The following is a 14,716-nucleotide window of genomic DNA, read 5'->3' on the forward strand; positions in this document are numbered from 1 at the left end:
CAAATTAGCTACTCTGTGTGGAATGAGTTTGAAACAGCTTGTCTCAATGTTCTATTTCTGTGCCTTGCGAACCCACTTCCCTGCCCTGCTTGCCTCTTTACCTCGGCCAAGCACCGCAGTAGTTAGAGCTTGTCGTCCCTTTTCTCATCAGTAGCCAGGGTTTCTACACTCAAACTCATCTATCAATGAGGGGCAGAACTAAAAGGACGACAGATGAGAGTCGAGCGATGTAGTTGTGATCTCCTTTGGCTCCGGGATCGGAGTCAGTCTTTCTGGCCTGGAATGGGGTCAGCCCTAGCTACTTGAGTAGACAGCTGAGGGCGGCAGAATTGCATAGCATAAGGGATTCATGTGGTCAGCATGGGTACCACACAGTGCAATAGTCACCATTTATCAGTCATCATCAATCCGTTGATCACGATCAAAAACTTTGAAGCCCGGGTTTGTAAACCCATCGGAAACCCAGTTCCGTTGATGCGGGGAAAATCCTCGGTTTAAAGACGCTACTCACCACCACCCATGGACAGCAGAAATCAACCATTAACATATTTAACATATACTTCATAACCACCAGTTACAATGTTGGCAAACAAGCAAGCCATTGGCTCCAAGTCCTTGGGTCAGCATCCCAGTCACACCCTCGACCAAAAGATCTTGGTCGCATCGCGGCAGGGCTTCACCGGCATCGAGGTCGTGTACTCCGATCTCGCCGATTTTGCGCAACATCTAAACATCTCCATCCACGAAGCGGCCAAAGTAACAAGAGATCTCTGCGCGGAGCACCGAGTCGAAATCATCTCCCTGGCGCCCTTTGAAAATTTCGAGGGTGGCAGCTTGCCCTTATCCGAGCGACTCGCTACCGCTAAGCACTGGTTGCAGCTGGCGCGCACCCTCCAGGCAACCTATCTTCAGGTTCCCTCATACTACAACCCCGACGGCAGCACGGACGAGAAAGTGGTCGTATCCGATCTACAGCAACTGGCGGATCTCGCCAGTGCCGAGCAGCCAGTCATCTTCGTTGCGTACGAGTACCTCTCGTGGGGGGTCCTCTGCTCCACCTGGGAGACAGCCCTTCGTATTGTAAACGCGGTGGACCGACCGAACTTTGGCTTGTGCCTCGATAACTTCCACGAGCATACCAAGCTATGGGGCAGTAATATGGAGAAGTCAGGAAAGCTCCCGACGGGCGATCGGGATCTGGAGGCGTCTCTAAAGCGGTTCAGTGAGCAGTGCCCTCTCGAGAAGATCTTTTATGTGCAATTGTCCGATGCGGAGCGCTTCGACCCGCCGCTGTCGGAGGCGCATCCGTGGTACCTGCAGGGTGAGGCCCCTCAATTCACCTGGTCGAAGCATGCGAGGCCTTTTCCAATGGAGGCGGAGCTGGGTGGTTATCTCCCTATTTTAGAGACCGTCAGGACGTGGGTTGTGGATAAGGGATTCAAGGGATGGGTTTCGATGGAGGTGTTTGACTGGCGGATGCGCAGCGCGGAGCACACGCCGGGGGATGCAGCCAGGCGGGCGAGAGTGTCATGGGAGAAGATCCAGCACGAACTATCGGGAAAGACGGGAGATAGGCCCCTCAAGGCACATTATTAGAGGCTGGCATCTCTTTTAGTGTTGAATGTTAAATGAGTTAGATGCATGAATTTCTCCATAGTGAAGAGCTTGTTCTTCTGTTACTTGTCCCGATCAGGAAACTTCGGCCGTTGAAACCACGGAAATCGTGCACGTGACTCGGTTCTATGGGTTTCGGCCGCGTCACCGGAATGCTTCATCTCCGACCTCTTTCTCTCCCCTTCCCTCTCCTCTCACACCACTTAACCACTTACTCTCCTATCAGACTACTCGAATCAACCTCTTATCGCATCCCTGTCATAACCTAGGTCTATCACGATGGTCATTGAGGCCCCCAAACCACCCACACTGCGCCGATCCTGCCAAGCCTGCGCCCGTGGCAAACGGCGCTGCGACCAGCGCTGGCCGCGCTGCAGCCGCTGCCAGGCCCGCCGGATTGACTGCGAGTACATCAACGTGCCATTGACAGTCAACGCCTCCTCTTCCACCTCTAGCCTCGCCAAGGCCCGAAGTCTCGTTCACACCACCACTCCCTCCTCTTCCTCCTCGATAACACAAGCCAACATATCCCGCCCCCGCAAACCAAGACCATATACCACCACCACGACGATCCCCCCACCCCTGCCCCCCTTGGAGATCACCAAAGGCTACTCCCCGACCGTGATCTCCTTCCTCATCTCCGGCATGCGCCAATACCCCCTCACCTTCGCCTCCTCCCTCAAAACCCATTTCATCCACCCCGACCTGTGGCCGAGCGCCTCCACCCCACCCCCACCCCTACAAGACATCTACAGCCTGTGTAAACACTATCACTCCTCACTCTTCAGTCCCAGAACCCACCAGCGAAAAGAGATCCAGTGCCTCTTACACCAGAAATCCCGCTCCCTGCACCGCCACCTCGCGCGCGCCTCCACCTTCCCCGACCTGCTCGCCAGCGCCCAGGCCCTCCTCCTCATCCAGTGCATCCTCCTCCTGTCCCCGCCGCTCCATGCGTCCGACCCGACCGAGACCCAGCAGCAGCACGACACCGAATACCAGGAGTCCATCAGCGAGATGCTCCTGAACCTGGGGCATCGGCTGTGGGTCCAGGCGCCCGTGCAGCTGCCGGCGACGCTCAGCCCGCGCCGCGCGTGGCTGTTCGCCGAGAGCGTGCGCCGCACGATCATCGTCGGGTTCATGCTGCGCAGCGTGTACTCGCTGCGGACGCGGAACTACTCGGTGCGCACGCCGTTCGTGGACGCGTTGCCGTTCGACGTGCGGACGGGGCTGTGGGATGCTGCGGACGAGGAAGGGGTCGTCACGGACGAGCTGTGGGGGTCCAGTGAGGGGGCGATGGTCTCGTTACACGGGTATTCGGGCATGTTGGAGCAAGGGCAGGTGCATGGGATTGGGGCATTCGCCGGGTTGATCCTCGCGGCGTGTCGGGGCAAGCAGGTGGCGGATGTCGCGAGGGGGTTTCCTACGCCTCCGCCTGCCTCTTTGGTAGTGGAGGTGTGAGAGTATACATTATGAATGAACCATGAACAAAAAAAAAACAATTCAAAGCCGGCAAGGTACGTCATGCAAATAAAACAATCAAATTTCTACTCCTATATGCAACATGCACCACAAAAGCAAATATCACATTTCATCCATCATAAACCTGACTTCATTCATTTGCAGAAGTGGCTCTTACTCGCGCAAGAACTGCTTCAACAAACCCGACAACAACTCGGTCATCCCCTTGTACAACTCCTGGCGCTTGACCTCGAAGGCCTGGAAGATCTCGGCGGCGGAGCCGACGGGGATCTGGTCCTCGCCCTTGCCGAGCCGGGCCCAGACCTCGTCCACGAACTCCTGCAGCGGCATGCCGATGAGGTGGCCGTCCTTGAGGTCGGGCTGGTGCTTGGCGTCGTGCAGCTCGGTCTGCACGGCAGGCGGGTAGATCTCCAGCACGCGGACGTTGCCGGCGCCCTCCTGCAGCTGCGTGCGCAGCGCCAGGATGAAGTGGTGCAGCGCCGCCTTGGAGGCGCCGTAGTTGGGGCACCGCATCATGGGCACTAGCGCCATCTGCGAGGTCGTGTAGACCAGCGCCGTCGGGCGGGGCTGCTGCTGCAGGTGCGGCAGGAACGCCTTGGTAAGGCGCACCGCCGACGTGTAGTTGGTGATCAGCTCCTGGTCGAAGACGTCCAGGTCCACCGTCTCGGGCTTCGCGAAGTCGAACGGCCGCTGGATGCCGCTGTTCACGAAGATGCAGTCCAGGTCCGGGTGGGCAGCGGTGATGGTGGCGGCGAATTCGGGGATCTTTGCGGGATGGTTAGTGGTTTGTGTTCGCTTGCAGTGAGGGTTGGGGAAGGGTTGGGGGGGCTCCTTCCTACCTTCTCGAGCTGCATCACGTCGAAGACCGCAGAGTCGACCTTGTCGCTGCCGTGCTGGGCGACGAACGCATCCAGGTTCTCCTTGCGGCGGCCGGCGACCACCACGCGGATGCCATTCTCAACCAGCTTGGTGGCTAGGGACTTGCCGATGCCGGAGGTGGCGCCGATGATGAGGACCTTCTGGTAGGGGAAAGACATGATTGTTGTGATGTTTCTTGTGTCAAATGAAGAGAACAATTAGAAGGAGGAGAAGAAGAAGAGACAGTAGTGATCACACTAATAGTAAAAAGAGCTTGACTGATGAATAACTCTCCCAACCCGGCCGCCAGCCCGGTATTTATCGTCTGGGGGGGGGCAGAGGAAGGGCTCGGATGGCGTAACTGGTTAACTGGTAACTGAAGCTGCAACGGAGACTAAGCCTAATCCGATCGGACCCCAGCCAAGACATCCGCGCGGAGACTAGACCCAATCCGGCAATCTGAATCGGATCTTGCTGGGTCGGTTCGCTACCCGAGACGTTGGTACCAGTAAGCTTTTTTTTTTCTTCTTCACATTTGCCCCGGCTGGACTTGGAAGTGTTCGGAAAGGAGGAGAAATTTGAGATGCCGTGTTTATTAATTCGATGATTTGTCAGGGTCTGGTTTTTCGGGGTGATGAGGTGGAAACGGGGGTATCGGAGATAAGGGAGGGGGAAATTCGACATTGCCTCCTCCGTGACATCGTATGCATGATTGCGTCGGATACGGATCATTGGGGGGTGGATGTTATCTTCAGGGGGTATACTGTCTTCCCCCCTACTCTGCGTGCGTCGGCGAGGTCGAAGGTTCTAGGACTTGCGAGAGCCATAGTCAGCCCACTTTCGCATGAACGCTGGTGCAACTATGCGCCCATCCCTCCCCCCTGAGCAATAACCTCCATCAACTCTTCCCGATCAACACTGCTCTCCACCAAACCCCGAAACACCCCCTCCGGATCAGCGATCAATTCTTTCGGGGACCCGTCCTCAACAATCCGTCCCGCGTCCAGCACCAGCACCCGATCAAAGTCCACGATCGTGCGCAGGCGGTGGGCAATCACCAGCACCGAGGAGTAATTCCTTCCGAACTCCGCCCGGATCGAGGCCTGGATCACTGCGTCCGTTGCCTTGTCGATGGCCGAGGTAGCCTCGTCCAGCACCAGGATCTTCGGACGCCGCAGGATGGCCCGCGCCAGGCAGAGGGTTTGTCGCTGGCCCTGGGAGAAATTGCCACCGCGTTCGGAGACTTTGGTGTTGAGTACGTTGCGGGGGAGGTGCGCGTGGGGCTCGAGGGATTCGAGAGGGATGTTGCTGTCGCTGTCGCTGTCACCGATGACCTCGGGGTCATCGTGGGGCCGGGCTGTGGAGGTGGCTCGGGGGAGAAGTGTGTCCGGGATGGTCCAGTGCACGCGCCGAAGGGCGGTGAAGAGGTCACGGTTGGAGTATTCGTTGAACGGGTCGAGGTTCGACTTGATGGTGCCCGAGAAGAGGACGGGGTCCTGGGGCACGATGGCCAGCCGCGAGCGGAGGTCGTGGAGGGGGATCGTGCTGATGTCGACGCCGTCGACGCGGACACCGCCCTCTTGGGCTTCGAGGAATCGGAACAGCGCCATTGCCAGTGAGGACTTGCCGGCCCCGGTGCGGCCTACGACCCCCACGCGGGTGTTTGGTGGGATGGAGAAGGTGAGATTCGATAGCACGGGCGGGAGCTCGGGGGTGTAGCACACGGTCAACTCGGACACGTCGAGTCGGCCCTCCGTGGGCCAGGACGCTGCCACTGGAGTGGGACTGTCGTACTTCTCCTTCGGGATATCCAGAGACCCCGCAACTCGTTCGACGCTGTTCAGCGAGATCTCAAGGTTGGCGTACTGCCGGATCGCTTGGGACATGATCGCGCTGTATCGCATGATGAAGGTGATGGCGAATCCCGCAGTCGCGGCTGTCACGCCGTTCGTGCAGAGGACCAGCGCTGACCCAAGGGTCGTGAAGATGGCGCCGATCGTGCTGGCTCGCATGGAGATCCAACGGGTTAGGAGCCATAGGCTCCACGAGGCGCGGCAGTGGCGGTCAATATGTGCATGCATCTCGTCGCGGTAGGTCTCTTGTTGTTGGTAGGCGCGGATGGTCATGATACCGTCTACGGTCGCACACAGATGATTGAGGATGGGGCTTCGCATCCGGCTTTCTAGTTCCTTGACAGCGCGGATCTTCCTGATGAACTTCCGCCCGTAGTACGTGGCCAGAAGAAGCGAGCCCAGTGACAGAAGATTGAGCCAGACATTCACAATTGACGCTGCTAAGACGATGACAAGGAGATCGACAAGAAGCCCGAGAGCATAGTTGAGATCATAGCCCAGTCGCGAATCGATCAGGCTGAAATCGGTGGAGAAATTGTTCAGGATATTCCCGGTGGGGAGCTTGTCGAGCCATTGTAGGGGTGCACGAAGGATCGAGTCGAGGAAGCGATGGAAGAGTCGTCGAGACATCTGCAGTACGATACGTATGGCTAGGAAGCTCCGTGCCACAGTGACCAAGCACGAGACAATTGCAAGAGTCAGATAGATAGAAAGGAACCATCTCACGTCACTTGTCACCGCCGTGGATTTCATCTCCAAGGATTCTTCGGCCTCCCCCGCAGATGGACCGCTGTTGTTACTCCAGACCATCATCCAAAGACCCTGTCCATGTCAGTCACAACCATAAACCAAGCGAGAGAGGTATAACTTACTCGTCCTACGCCCAGCCCGCTGTATAAGAGATACAGTCCTAGGAGTATCATGCAGCGATATCCAGCGCCCGAGAGCTTGAAAATCCTTTGGCGGATCTGCCATTTGCTGATCCGCGCGGCATCGACCTGACCTCGGTCTTCCAATAGAGTCTGCTCTTGCTCTGAAGGTAAAAGAGTGCCACCCCAAGGCGCCTCTTCAGACAAACAATCGCCAAAATCTTGCGTATTCCTCGAAAGTAAAGGCTTCTCTTCACGCATCGCGGCAGAAGGCATATCACCAAAGATTCCCATCTCTTTCAGATTCTTCCGAGGCCCAGCATATCGCAGCCCTGACTCATCCAGAGCAACAACATACTCCGCACCTGGGAGACACAGCTCAAGATGGTACGTCGCCAGTATGCGCGTCCGTCCCTGGGCAAGGCTCCCCATGAGCGCATTCTCGTATAGATGTTGTGCGGTCTGTGCATCGATCGAACTGAAAATGTCATCCAGCACAAGAATCTCGGCACTGGAGTAAAGCGCGCGTGCAAGTGAAACACGCCATAGCTGTCCCCCGCTCAGGTTGCTGCCTTGCGGGCCCATCTCGGTATTGTCCTTCATGTCCATCAGCTCCAAGTCGCGATTCAGAGCGCACGCTGAAACCACGCTCTGATAGCGATCTTGGTCAAACGGACTGCCAAAGAGGATGTTGTCTCGAACAGTGCCGCTGCGGATGCAGGGTTCCTGGGGGACGAAGGCGATAGCCGAAGATGGCGGTCTCCGCATTTGGCCGGCAAGAAACTCACATTCGTTTAGAATAGCGGCGAGAATGAGACTTTTACCGGAGCCTGACGGGCCAGTCACAACGCTTAACGCACCCGCGGGGAATAGGAGTGTGAGATCGTTCAGTTTGAAGGCCCCGCGGAGGTGGCGGTTCGTCCAGGAAAGTGTCGCTTGGTCCACGACCACGTCATCCGCCGATGGGACTTGGAGATGCTGGTCAGGAGAGCGTAGGAATTTCTCAATCCGTCGAAGGCTTACTTGCGCGCTGGTAGCGCTTAGCAGGACCTGCGGAAGGACAGCCAGAGGCGTAGTCAGAGCACCGAGAAGAGAGATGGAAGTGAAGGCGATGGAAGCAGGCATCCCTTCATGGAAGATTGCATACGTGCCCAAGCATGCGGCAGATACCAGAACAGGGGCAACATTGTAAGTGACGAACATCAACAGCTCCCAAATGTAGACCTGCCATTGGCTTTCCAGTTCTCTGTCGCGCAAGCCGTTGATGCAACCCTCCCACTTGTCCTCCAATGCAGACATCTTGACCTGCCGGATGCCTAGCAATACCTCGATTATAGTTGCCATTTTCTTGTCGCGGGATTTCAAGAGAGCCTTCTGCGTACCAGCATACTTGTACACAGCGTGTATGTTGCCTGCGGTGACAAGCGAAAAGACCACTGCACCGGCCGCAAGACTTCGCAGTCCCAGTAAGCGACCGATCGAGATGGCTGCGATTAGGATCCTGAGTGGCGCATCGCAGAGCATAAAGCCAAGGGCAGAAAAGTCGGCTACCCTTTTCGCATCAACGGCCACGAGATTCATGGTACCTTGCTCCCCCTCGTCGTTGCTCATTGCGACCGGTGTGCTCCGAGCAGTCTTGCCACTCAGAACCTTATCGTAGACAGCTGCTGACAGCTGTTCCTGGAGCCGCACAGCGATTCGGTTGGAGGAATGGTAGTAATTCCAGTTTTCAAGGAGTGCCGAGAAAATGAGTGAGGCGCCAAGTCCGATGATGGGTAGCCATAACCAAGAGTCATTGGGATCATTCTCTAGTCGCTGCAGGATATTGAGGATGGCATATTGAGGCGCAAAAGACACAACTGCATGGATCAGAGTCAGGCAGAGCTGGAAAGCTAGAGGTTTGCGATGGCAGATGCAGAGGAATTTCCACAGGCTTGTGCCGGAAGGGTAGGCTGCGCGAGCCTCGCGCATGAGATCGGAAAGAGTCGACGTTCGGTTGGAGTATTCTAACTCGGGGACCTCTTGAACATTGAGGTGTTTCTGACCGGAAGACAAGGAAACATGTAACCAGCTGAATGATAGTCTTTTGAGGAGGGAAGTCGATGATTTGCGATCCACCAGGGTACCATCGCGATAGACGTCCGGACGACGCGGGATGGAAGCAGCCGCGATGCAGGCACCGATCGCAGCGCATATTTGCCCTAACAGGAAGAACCGCTGGGAAGCAGAGAGCTCATCGGCCTCATGATAGCGATATGCCTCGCTGGTAAGCATGGCCAGCATAGCAAGACAGCCGACACTGACCCGGCAGCCATGCGTAAAACGAGTCGTATATTCTCTCTCCAGCATTACAACTGACAGGCTGATCACCAGCATCACCCACGCAGCGATGCGCAGCCATACTAACCAGGTAAAGGCGGGATTTGAGGTGATAGCACGGACGACGATCTCGGTTACCGACAAGCAGACCCCGGTGGCAGTCGCGATAAGCAGAACAGTGCAAGGTGCCTTGTCGGAAAAGGTCCGAATGGATTCGGGAGTAGCATGACCATCTTTGTCATGATAGTCGGTTTGTGAGTCGTCTTGGAGTGGGAGTGACAGGCGATGTTGTTTGTGTCGGGGTCGATACCGAAGGGCGAGAAGGATGGCGGCGCGTCCGCCCACAATCGCCGAAAGGCCGAAGCCGATCACGTGAAGCACGAGCAGAGCCATTTTTGTCTTTCGTCCCGCGCAGCAGCAGGGCAGCTCACAGCCCGAGAGTGCATTCTTGCTGCATTCAATGCAGTGTGCAGAAGACAGATGACAGAACTCTGGAGGGTTCAAAGACACTCCAGATCAGGCTGCCGGATTAATCAAACAAATATGGGGGACTGGGGGGAGAGAATTCGGAATTCGGAGCAGAGAAAACTCAGGAGTGGCTGACGTAGACTCTTTCATCAGTTCCTCCACTCCTCGGGCGTCTTGCCCTAACTCGGTTGGTCTCATCCTCGTGCATCGCAACCCCCCCTCCCATTCGGCTAGACAAGGATAGTTGTTGCCATTGCGTGGATGCACGACACCTCGCGGCCGATCTTAGGCACCTTCTTTGATCTTATCTGATGGGAATTGTCCTTCGGTGATAGCATGATCATCCTTGGATCCGTAGCTGAATTTGGAAACTCGGCCTTCATTACTTTCTCAGGATGTTGTCCAGCTAGTCGGGTGCAATACTCCGTAGTCATGCACTTGGTCGGATGAACTCTCCGATGGCCTTAAGCGGTAAAAGATTATCAGCCTAGCAGCTAACCTTTAGAATCACTTCAGGAAAAATATGTCTCGTTCGATATTCTGGTCCAGTGAAGTATTCCAACCAGCAGAGTGGGTCACACTTGATTGATGGGTGTTGTACGAATACTTCATTGCGGCAGCTTGGGGACAGCCTTCGACGAAGCTCTTCCTGGTCAGTCGCCAACACCGCACCGACCAGGTCGCTTAGATTTCTGGTTCCTGACCTCAAAAGTGTATGCATACAATCCGCGAGCAGTGAGCCTGGAATCAAATTGCTGTGTGAGTTATGTTTTCGGAACTGGGTATGGGTGGAGGAGAAACAAGATAGTGAGCAGGAAGAGTTTCTATAGAGGGAACAATCAAAGGACAAACCAACAAGAAACAGTCACGTGGTCTAATGGTTATGATTTCTCGTTCACATCCGCTGAACGACCCGAGAAGGTTCCCGGTTCGATCCCGGGCGTGACTATTCTTTTTTTCTTTTCTTTTCCTTCCTCCTCCAAGCATCCACCCCCACCCCCGCCATCGTCATCCATTGCCATTATTCATACATCTTGCATGCTTATCAGGTTCCAAATTGCTCATCATCTCCACAAGTGGAAATTCGTCATTCACTCATTTTCGAGACCAGCACTGATGGCATGACTGAGTACCTCCATCCCCCCCTGCCAAGCAATATCTTCAGCGATTCAGGATTGGTGCTTTCCCCGCACGAAAGACGGTTAAATCTGTTTTGTCTTCAGCCATGGCTCTTCTTCAGGTACTCCAATCAGGAAATTCTCCGGATACCCCGGGCTCTTCATGTCTCTCCCCACCGGAGTATCAGCACAAGCCGTTCCAGGGGCAGAGCTCCTGTGGGGTAACATTTAAGCCGAGACTCCTCGTTCCAACTCGAATTGAAGTGGAAATGTAGCGCTCACCGAGATGTTGACCCTCAGTACCGCTTTCTCACTTGCTTTGGCTGCTGGCCTAGTCCCAGTCACCGCGTTGAACATCAACACCATCACCTCCAAGTACTTTGGCAACGATGCCCCCTGGTATCGTGACCGCATTCCACTCTTCGAGACCGACCAGACCGTGCTCCAAGATGTCTACTATTACCGCTGGGGTGTCTTCCGCGCTCATCAGCGTGACCTGGGCGCCGAAGGCTACCTGACCACCGAGTTTCTCAACGACGTGAGCTGGCAAAAGAGCCCATGGGCACTGCTGATTGATGCCTCCAACTTCCACCTGCGCGAAGGGCGCTGGTCGCGAGACCGTCGCTTCACCAGCGACTATGGCAACTTCCTGTTCGGGCCCAACGGGATCCAAAACCAGTTCTCCGAGTCCCTCGCCGATGGGGTGTGGCAGGTGTATCTGGTGGACGGCGTCGCTGACGACGCTACGGCCCATCTCTCAGCCATGCAATCCTTCTTTCAGGGTTGGAACTCGACGACCCTCGGGGTTGGCGGCTACGACTCATCGAAAGGCCTGTACTGGATCCAACCCTTGACTGATGCCACCGAGTACACCATCTCCAGCATCGACGCGACCAACGGCACGGACGGTTTCACAGGAGGATACTCCTTCCGTCCCAGCATCAACAGCTACCAATACGCGAACGCGCGCGCGATCGCTCAACTGGCCGAGCTGACGGGTGACACCGCTGTGGCGGACCAGTACAATGCCTACGCCGACACGCTCCAGCGCCTCGTTCAGGCCGACCTCTGGAACAGCACATTCTCCCACTTCATCGACCGCTACGAGGTGAACAACGAGTACGTGACATACTGGGACTTCATCCGCGGCCGAGAGCTCGTCGGCTACGTGCCCTGGGCGCATGACCTCCCGGACGACAATGCCACCTACGCCGCAGCCTGGAGCCACGTCCTGGACTCGGACAAGCTGGCTGGGACGCACGGGCTGCGCACCAACGAACCCAGCTACCAGTACTACATGGTGCAGTATCGCTACGAAGGCACCCACCCGGAGTGCCAGTGGAACGGCCCGGCCTGGCCATACCAGACGACCCAGGTGCTCACGGCGCTGGCCAATCTCCTCGACCACTACCCCATGTCCGCCGCCACGGGGGTCATCAACCAAGCCGACTACACGCAGATCCTGCTGCAATACGCCCGACTGCACTACAACCCGGCCCGCGGCGGCATTCTCGACGTGGAAGAAGACTACTATGCCGACACCGGCAGTCCGATCGTGGGGCTGACGCGCTCGCCGCACTACTTCCACTCCGGCTTCGTCGACGTTATCCTGTCCGGGTTCGTCGGGCTGCGAGCCCGCGCCGACAATGTCCTGGAGGTCAACCCGCAGGCCGACAGCGGGACCGTGTCATACTTCCGGGCCGAGCGCATTCTCTACCACGGCCACGAGGTCGCCGTGCAGTGGGACGCCACGGGCAAGCACTACGGCAAGGCCGGGCTCTACGTGGAGGTCGACGGCAAAACGGTCGCCAGCGCGTCGAAGCTGACGCGCCTGACGGCCAACATCACCCGCGCGGCGCCGCCCACCGTCGACCGGCCCATCGCCGTCTCCGTCCAGCTGGGGACCACCACGGAGTATCCGGCGGGAAGTGTCTCGGTCGCCGGGGCGGATGCCGACGATGTGCACGCCGCCATCGACGGCCGAGTCTGGTTCTACCCGGAGACCGACGTAGCCAACGGGTGGGACAGTCCCGCCGGCAACGGCACGGAGATCTGGTACCAGATCAACTTCGGCAGTGCGACGCAGACCGGCCGCGCGGAGATCGCCTTCTTCGCGAATGCCACCCAGGGGTATGCGGTGCCCACCTCGTATCGGATCGAGCAGCTCGACGGAGACTCGTGGACGGCGGTGTCGAAGGCTAAGTATGATAAGCCGCTGGCGAACGGGATCACGAATGCTTCGTGGCAGACGGCGCAGACAAGCCAGGTAAGGCTGGTGTTTACGCCGACAAAGGGGGAGAAGGTGCGCTTGGTCGAGTGGAAGGTCTTCAGCAGTTGATTTTTCCTGATGTATATGGCGAGTACAGGATGGACTCGAAGAATGTTTCCCATCCCTGCTGAGCCTGTTGTTTGTACCAGTCAGTTCTTTTCGTGTACGAATGTTGATAGTAGTTGTGCAAATTCACTGTGTTTCTGCCCGAGCTCAGACTATATCTTCACGCCTTCACTTCTCAGCCGACCCAGCAGGCGCTGCTCCCAACCACCCCGTCATCATCCACAACCCCGTCCCAAAGAACAGAAAGAGCTGGCTCATGATGACGTGACACGAGCTTTCGTTCTAGAAGCCTGCACAGATTTGGTAGATAAACTGTACCACCGGCACGGCTTACCGTGACGTCGTCGGCCGAGATGCTTGAAACTTTATTGGCAAGACGGGGCGGAAAAGAGATCGAGGGAGTTTTCCGCGGAATACGGTCGCACATCCAGCTTCAGCCGCGTAGTACAGTACATGATTGAAAAGTGGCGCTCGGCTTAGCTGGAGTAGGAGCATCTTGATGGCGGAGGCAACGAGAATGGGTGGCTGTGGTTGTGGGTGTGGATTTTGTGGGCTTGCATGCGTGGCCTGTGTATTGCGTTGAGGCATATACCCTCGGATTGGGATTGGGTACGCATTACTATTGTATCGTCTGAGGTGCTCTAATAAATCAGGAACGGGTATAAAAGAATCCGTGCTGAGGATGCTTGTTATCGAGTACTGTTGAGGTACAGGAGAGTCTCTACCAGGCTGGGTATGGATGGCACAGCGTAGGCTGACATTCAACTCAATGCTCTGATTATAGGTTGCAAAGGGTAAACACATCCCCAGATAGTGGTGGAAAGATGAGAATATCACTCCACTCAGGTTGATGCAAGCATATCACGTTTGAGGGGTGTTTTTGCCAGTCCTTGGAGAGATACAACTCAATTGGTGTCCTTGTTACCGGTTACTTTACAAGTTACTGACTACCCTGGAAATATCTCAGATCGTTGAGACTGTGTTGCTCTTTCATGACTAGAGTCCTCCTGCTCGAGACATGATATAATAGTTTCTATGTCCTGCCTTTGTCTTTCAAGCTGTTCCCCAATCGGAGGTGATCAGGGTTGAAGATAGTTGGGGTGCCGGGTAGGTTTGGTGTAGATATATATCATCCGACGCTGCAGCTATCCCGGGTAAGCAGCAATATTTCCAAGCATACAATCATGGGCAGAGTCTGCATGAACCTATGAAGACAATGAGTAAGAGGGGCCAGGCAACCATGGATTAATATAGCACCAATGTTGGCTGTTTTGTTTCACCAGCAGATCCCGAGATTTCCCAACCAGGCCAAGTGGGCGGGGCCGGAGCACCACAACAATGGCTGTTATTGACGGATTCCCCTCATTGATTGATTGATGCATGCATGCATGCCTGCATGCCATTGAGGGCAAGTCAAATGCCCACTAAGCTGGAACCGGTAGGATGCTCCTATCTTTGCTGACATTCCCTGCTTTCTGTATGATTTCTTTCTCCAATCATCCAAATAAGCATTCCCCCGACCATACCCTCTCTGGCAAGACCGTCCGCTATGCACGGATGAGGCTGCACTAACCCTCACTAACCCTCACTATTCCTCACTTTAACCACTTTTTAACGCTGCGACTCCACTGCCTCCCGTGCCGATACCCGTTTTTCCTCTTTGGTACGACTTCATCCTCATCTTCTGCCAACTTCTTTTCTCCCATTCTTGCTGGGATGACCCACTCCGACCGGTCTCGTTTCGGCCAACTCTCGCCCCCGGTCGGGTTCCCGATCATTCCATCTGCTCGATAATGCGCGTCA

The 14,716-nt window shown here is 56.0% G+C and overlaps 5 protein-coding genes and 1 non-coding gene across 6 annotated transcripts; 4 read left to right on the plus strand and 2 right to left on the minus strand.

Moving 5' to 3' along the window:
- Positions 1 to 547: 547 nt before the first annotated feature.
- BO95DRAFT_498019 (sugar phosphate isomerase/epimerase family protein) lies at positions 548 to 1,596 on the plus strand (the record flags this gene model as incomplete). Its single annotated transcript, XM_025590909.1, has 1 exon — positions 548 to 1,596. Exon 1 carries the CDS (start codon positions 580 to 582, stop codon positions 1,594 to 1,596), a length of 1,017 nt encoding a protein of 338 aa, XP_025447113.1. The 5' UTR covers positions 548 to 579.
- Positions 1,597 to 1,893: 297 nt separating this feature from the next.
- BO95DRAFT_351816 (uncharacterized protein) lies at positions 1,894 to 3,072 on the plus strand (the record flags this gene model as incomplete). The annotated part of the gene is made up of 2 exons (XM_025582097.1): positions 1,894 to 2,086; positions 2,135 to 3,072. The coding sequence occupies 2 exons, from the start codon at positions 1,894 to 1,896 to the stop codon at positions 3,070 to 3,072; spliced, it is 1,131 nt and encodes a 376-aa protein (XP_025447114.1).
- A 174-nt stretch (positions 3,073 to 3,246) lies between these two features.
- BO95DRAFT_459078 (putative short-chain dehydrogenase/oxidoreductase) lies at positions 3,247 to 4,130 on the minus strand (the record flags this gene model as incomplete). The annotated part of the gene is made up of 2 exons (XM_025588620.1): positions 3,247 to 3,858; positions 3,933 to 4,130. 2 exons carry the CDS (start codon positions 4,128 to 4,130, stop codon positions 3,247 to 3,249), a joined length of 810 nt encoding a protein of 269 aa, XP_025447115.1.
- A 340-nt stretch (positions 4,131 to 4,470) lies between these two features.
- Positions 4,471 to 9,553, minus strand: BO95DRAFT_498024 (P-loop containing nucleoside triphosphate hydrolase protein). The gene is made up of 2 exons (XM_025590910.1): positions 6,677 to 9,553; positions 4,471 to 6,626 (listed from the first exon to the last, which is right to left on the minus strand). The coding sequence occupies exons 1-2, from the start codon at positions 9,383 to 9,385 to the stop codon at positions 4,812 to 4,814; spliced, it is 4,524 nt and encodes a 1,507-aa protein (XP_025447116.1). The 5' UTR covers positions 9,386 to 9,553; the 3' UTR covers positions 4,471 to 4,811.
- Positions 9,554 to 10,323: 770 nt separating this feature from the next.
- BO95DRAFT_t20 lies at positions 10,324 to 10,409 on the plus strand. The gene has a single exon. It is a non-coding gene; the product is annotated as a tRNA-Val (tRNA).
- Positions 10,410 to 10,864: 455 nt separating this feature from the next.
- BO95DRAFT_478564 (six-hairpin glycosidase) lies at positions 10,865 to 12,916 on the plus strand (the record flags this gene model as incomplete). Its single annotated transcript, XM_025590042.1, has 1 exon — positions 10,865 to 12,916. One exon carries the CDS (start codon positions 10,865 to 10,867, stop codon positions 12,914 to 12,916), a length of 2,052 nt encoding a protein of 683 aa, XP_025447117.1.
- Positions 12,917 to 14,716: the final 1,800 nt, after the last annotated feature.

Source organism: Aspergillus brunneoviolaceus (genome assembly GCF_003184695.1).
Source record: "Aspergillus brunneoviolaceus CBS 621.78 unplaced genomic scaffold BO95scaffold_4, whole genome shotgun sequence".
Taxonomy (NCBI): domain Eukaryota; kingdom Fungi; phylum Ascomycota; class Eurotiomycetes; order Eurotiales; family Aspergillaceae; genus Aspergillus; species Aspergillus brunneoviolaceus.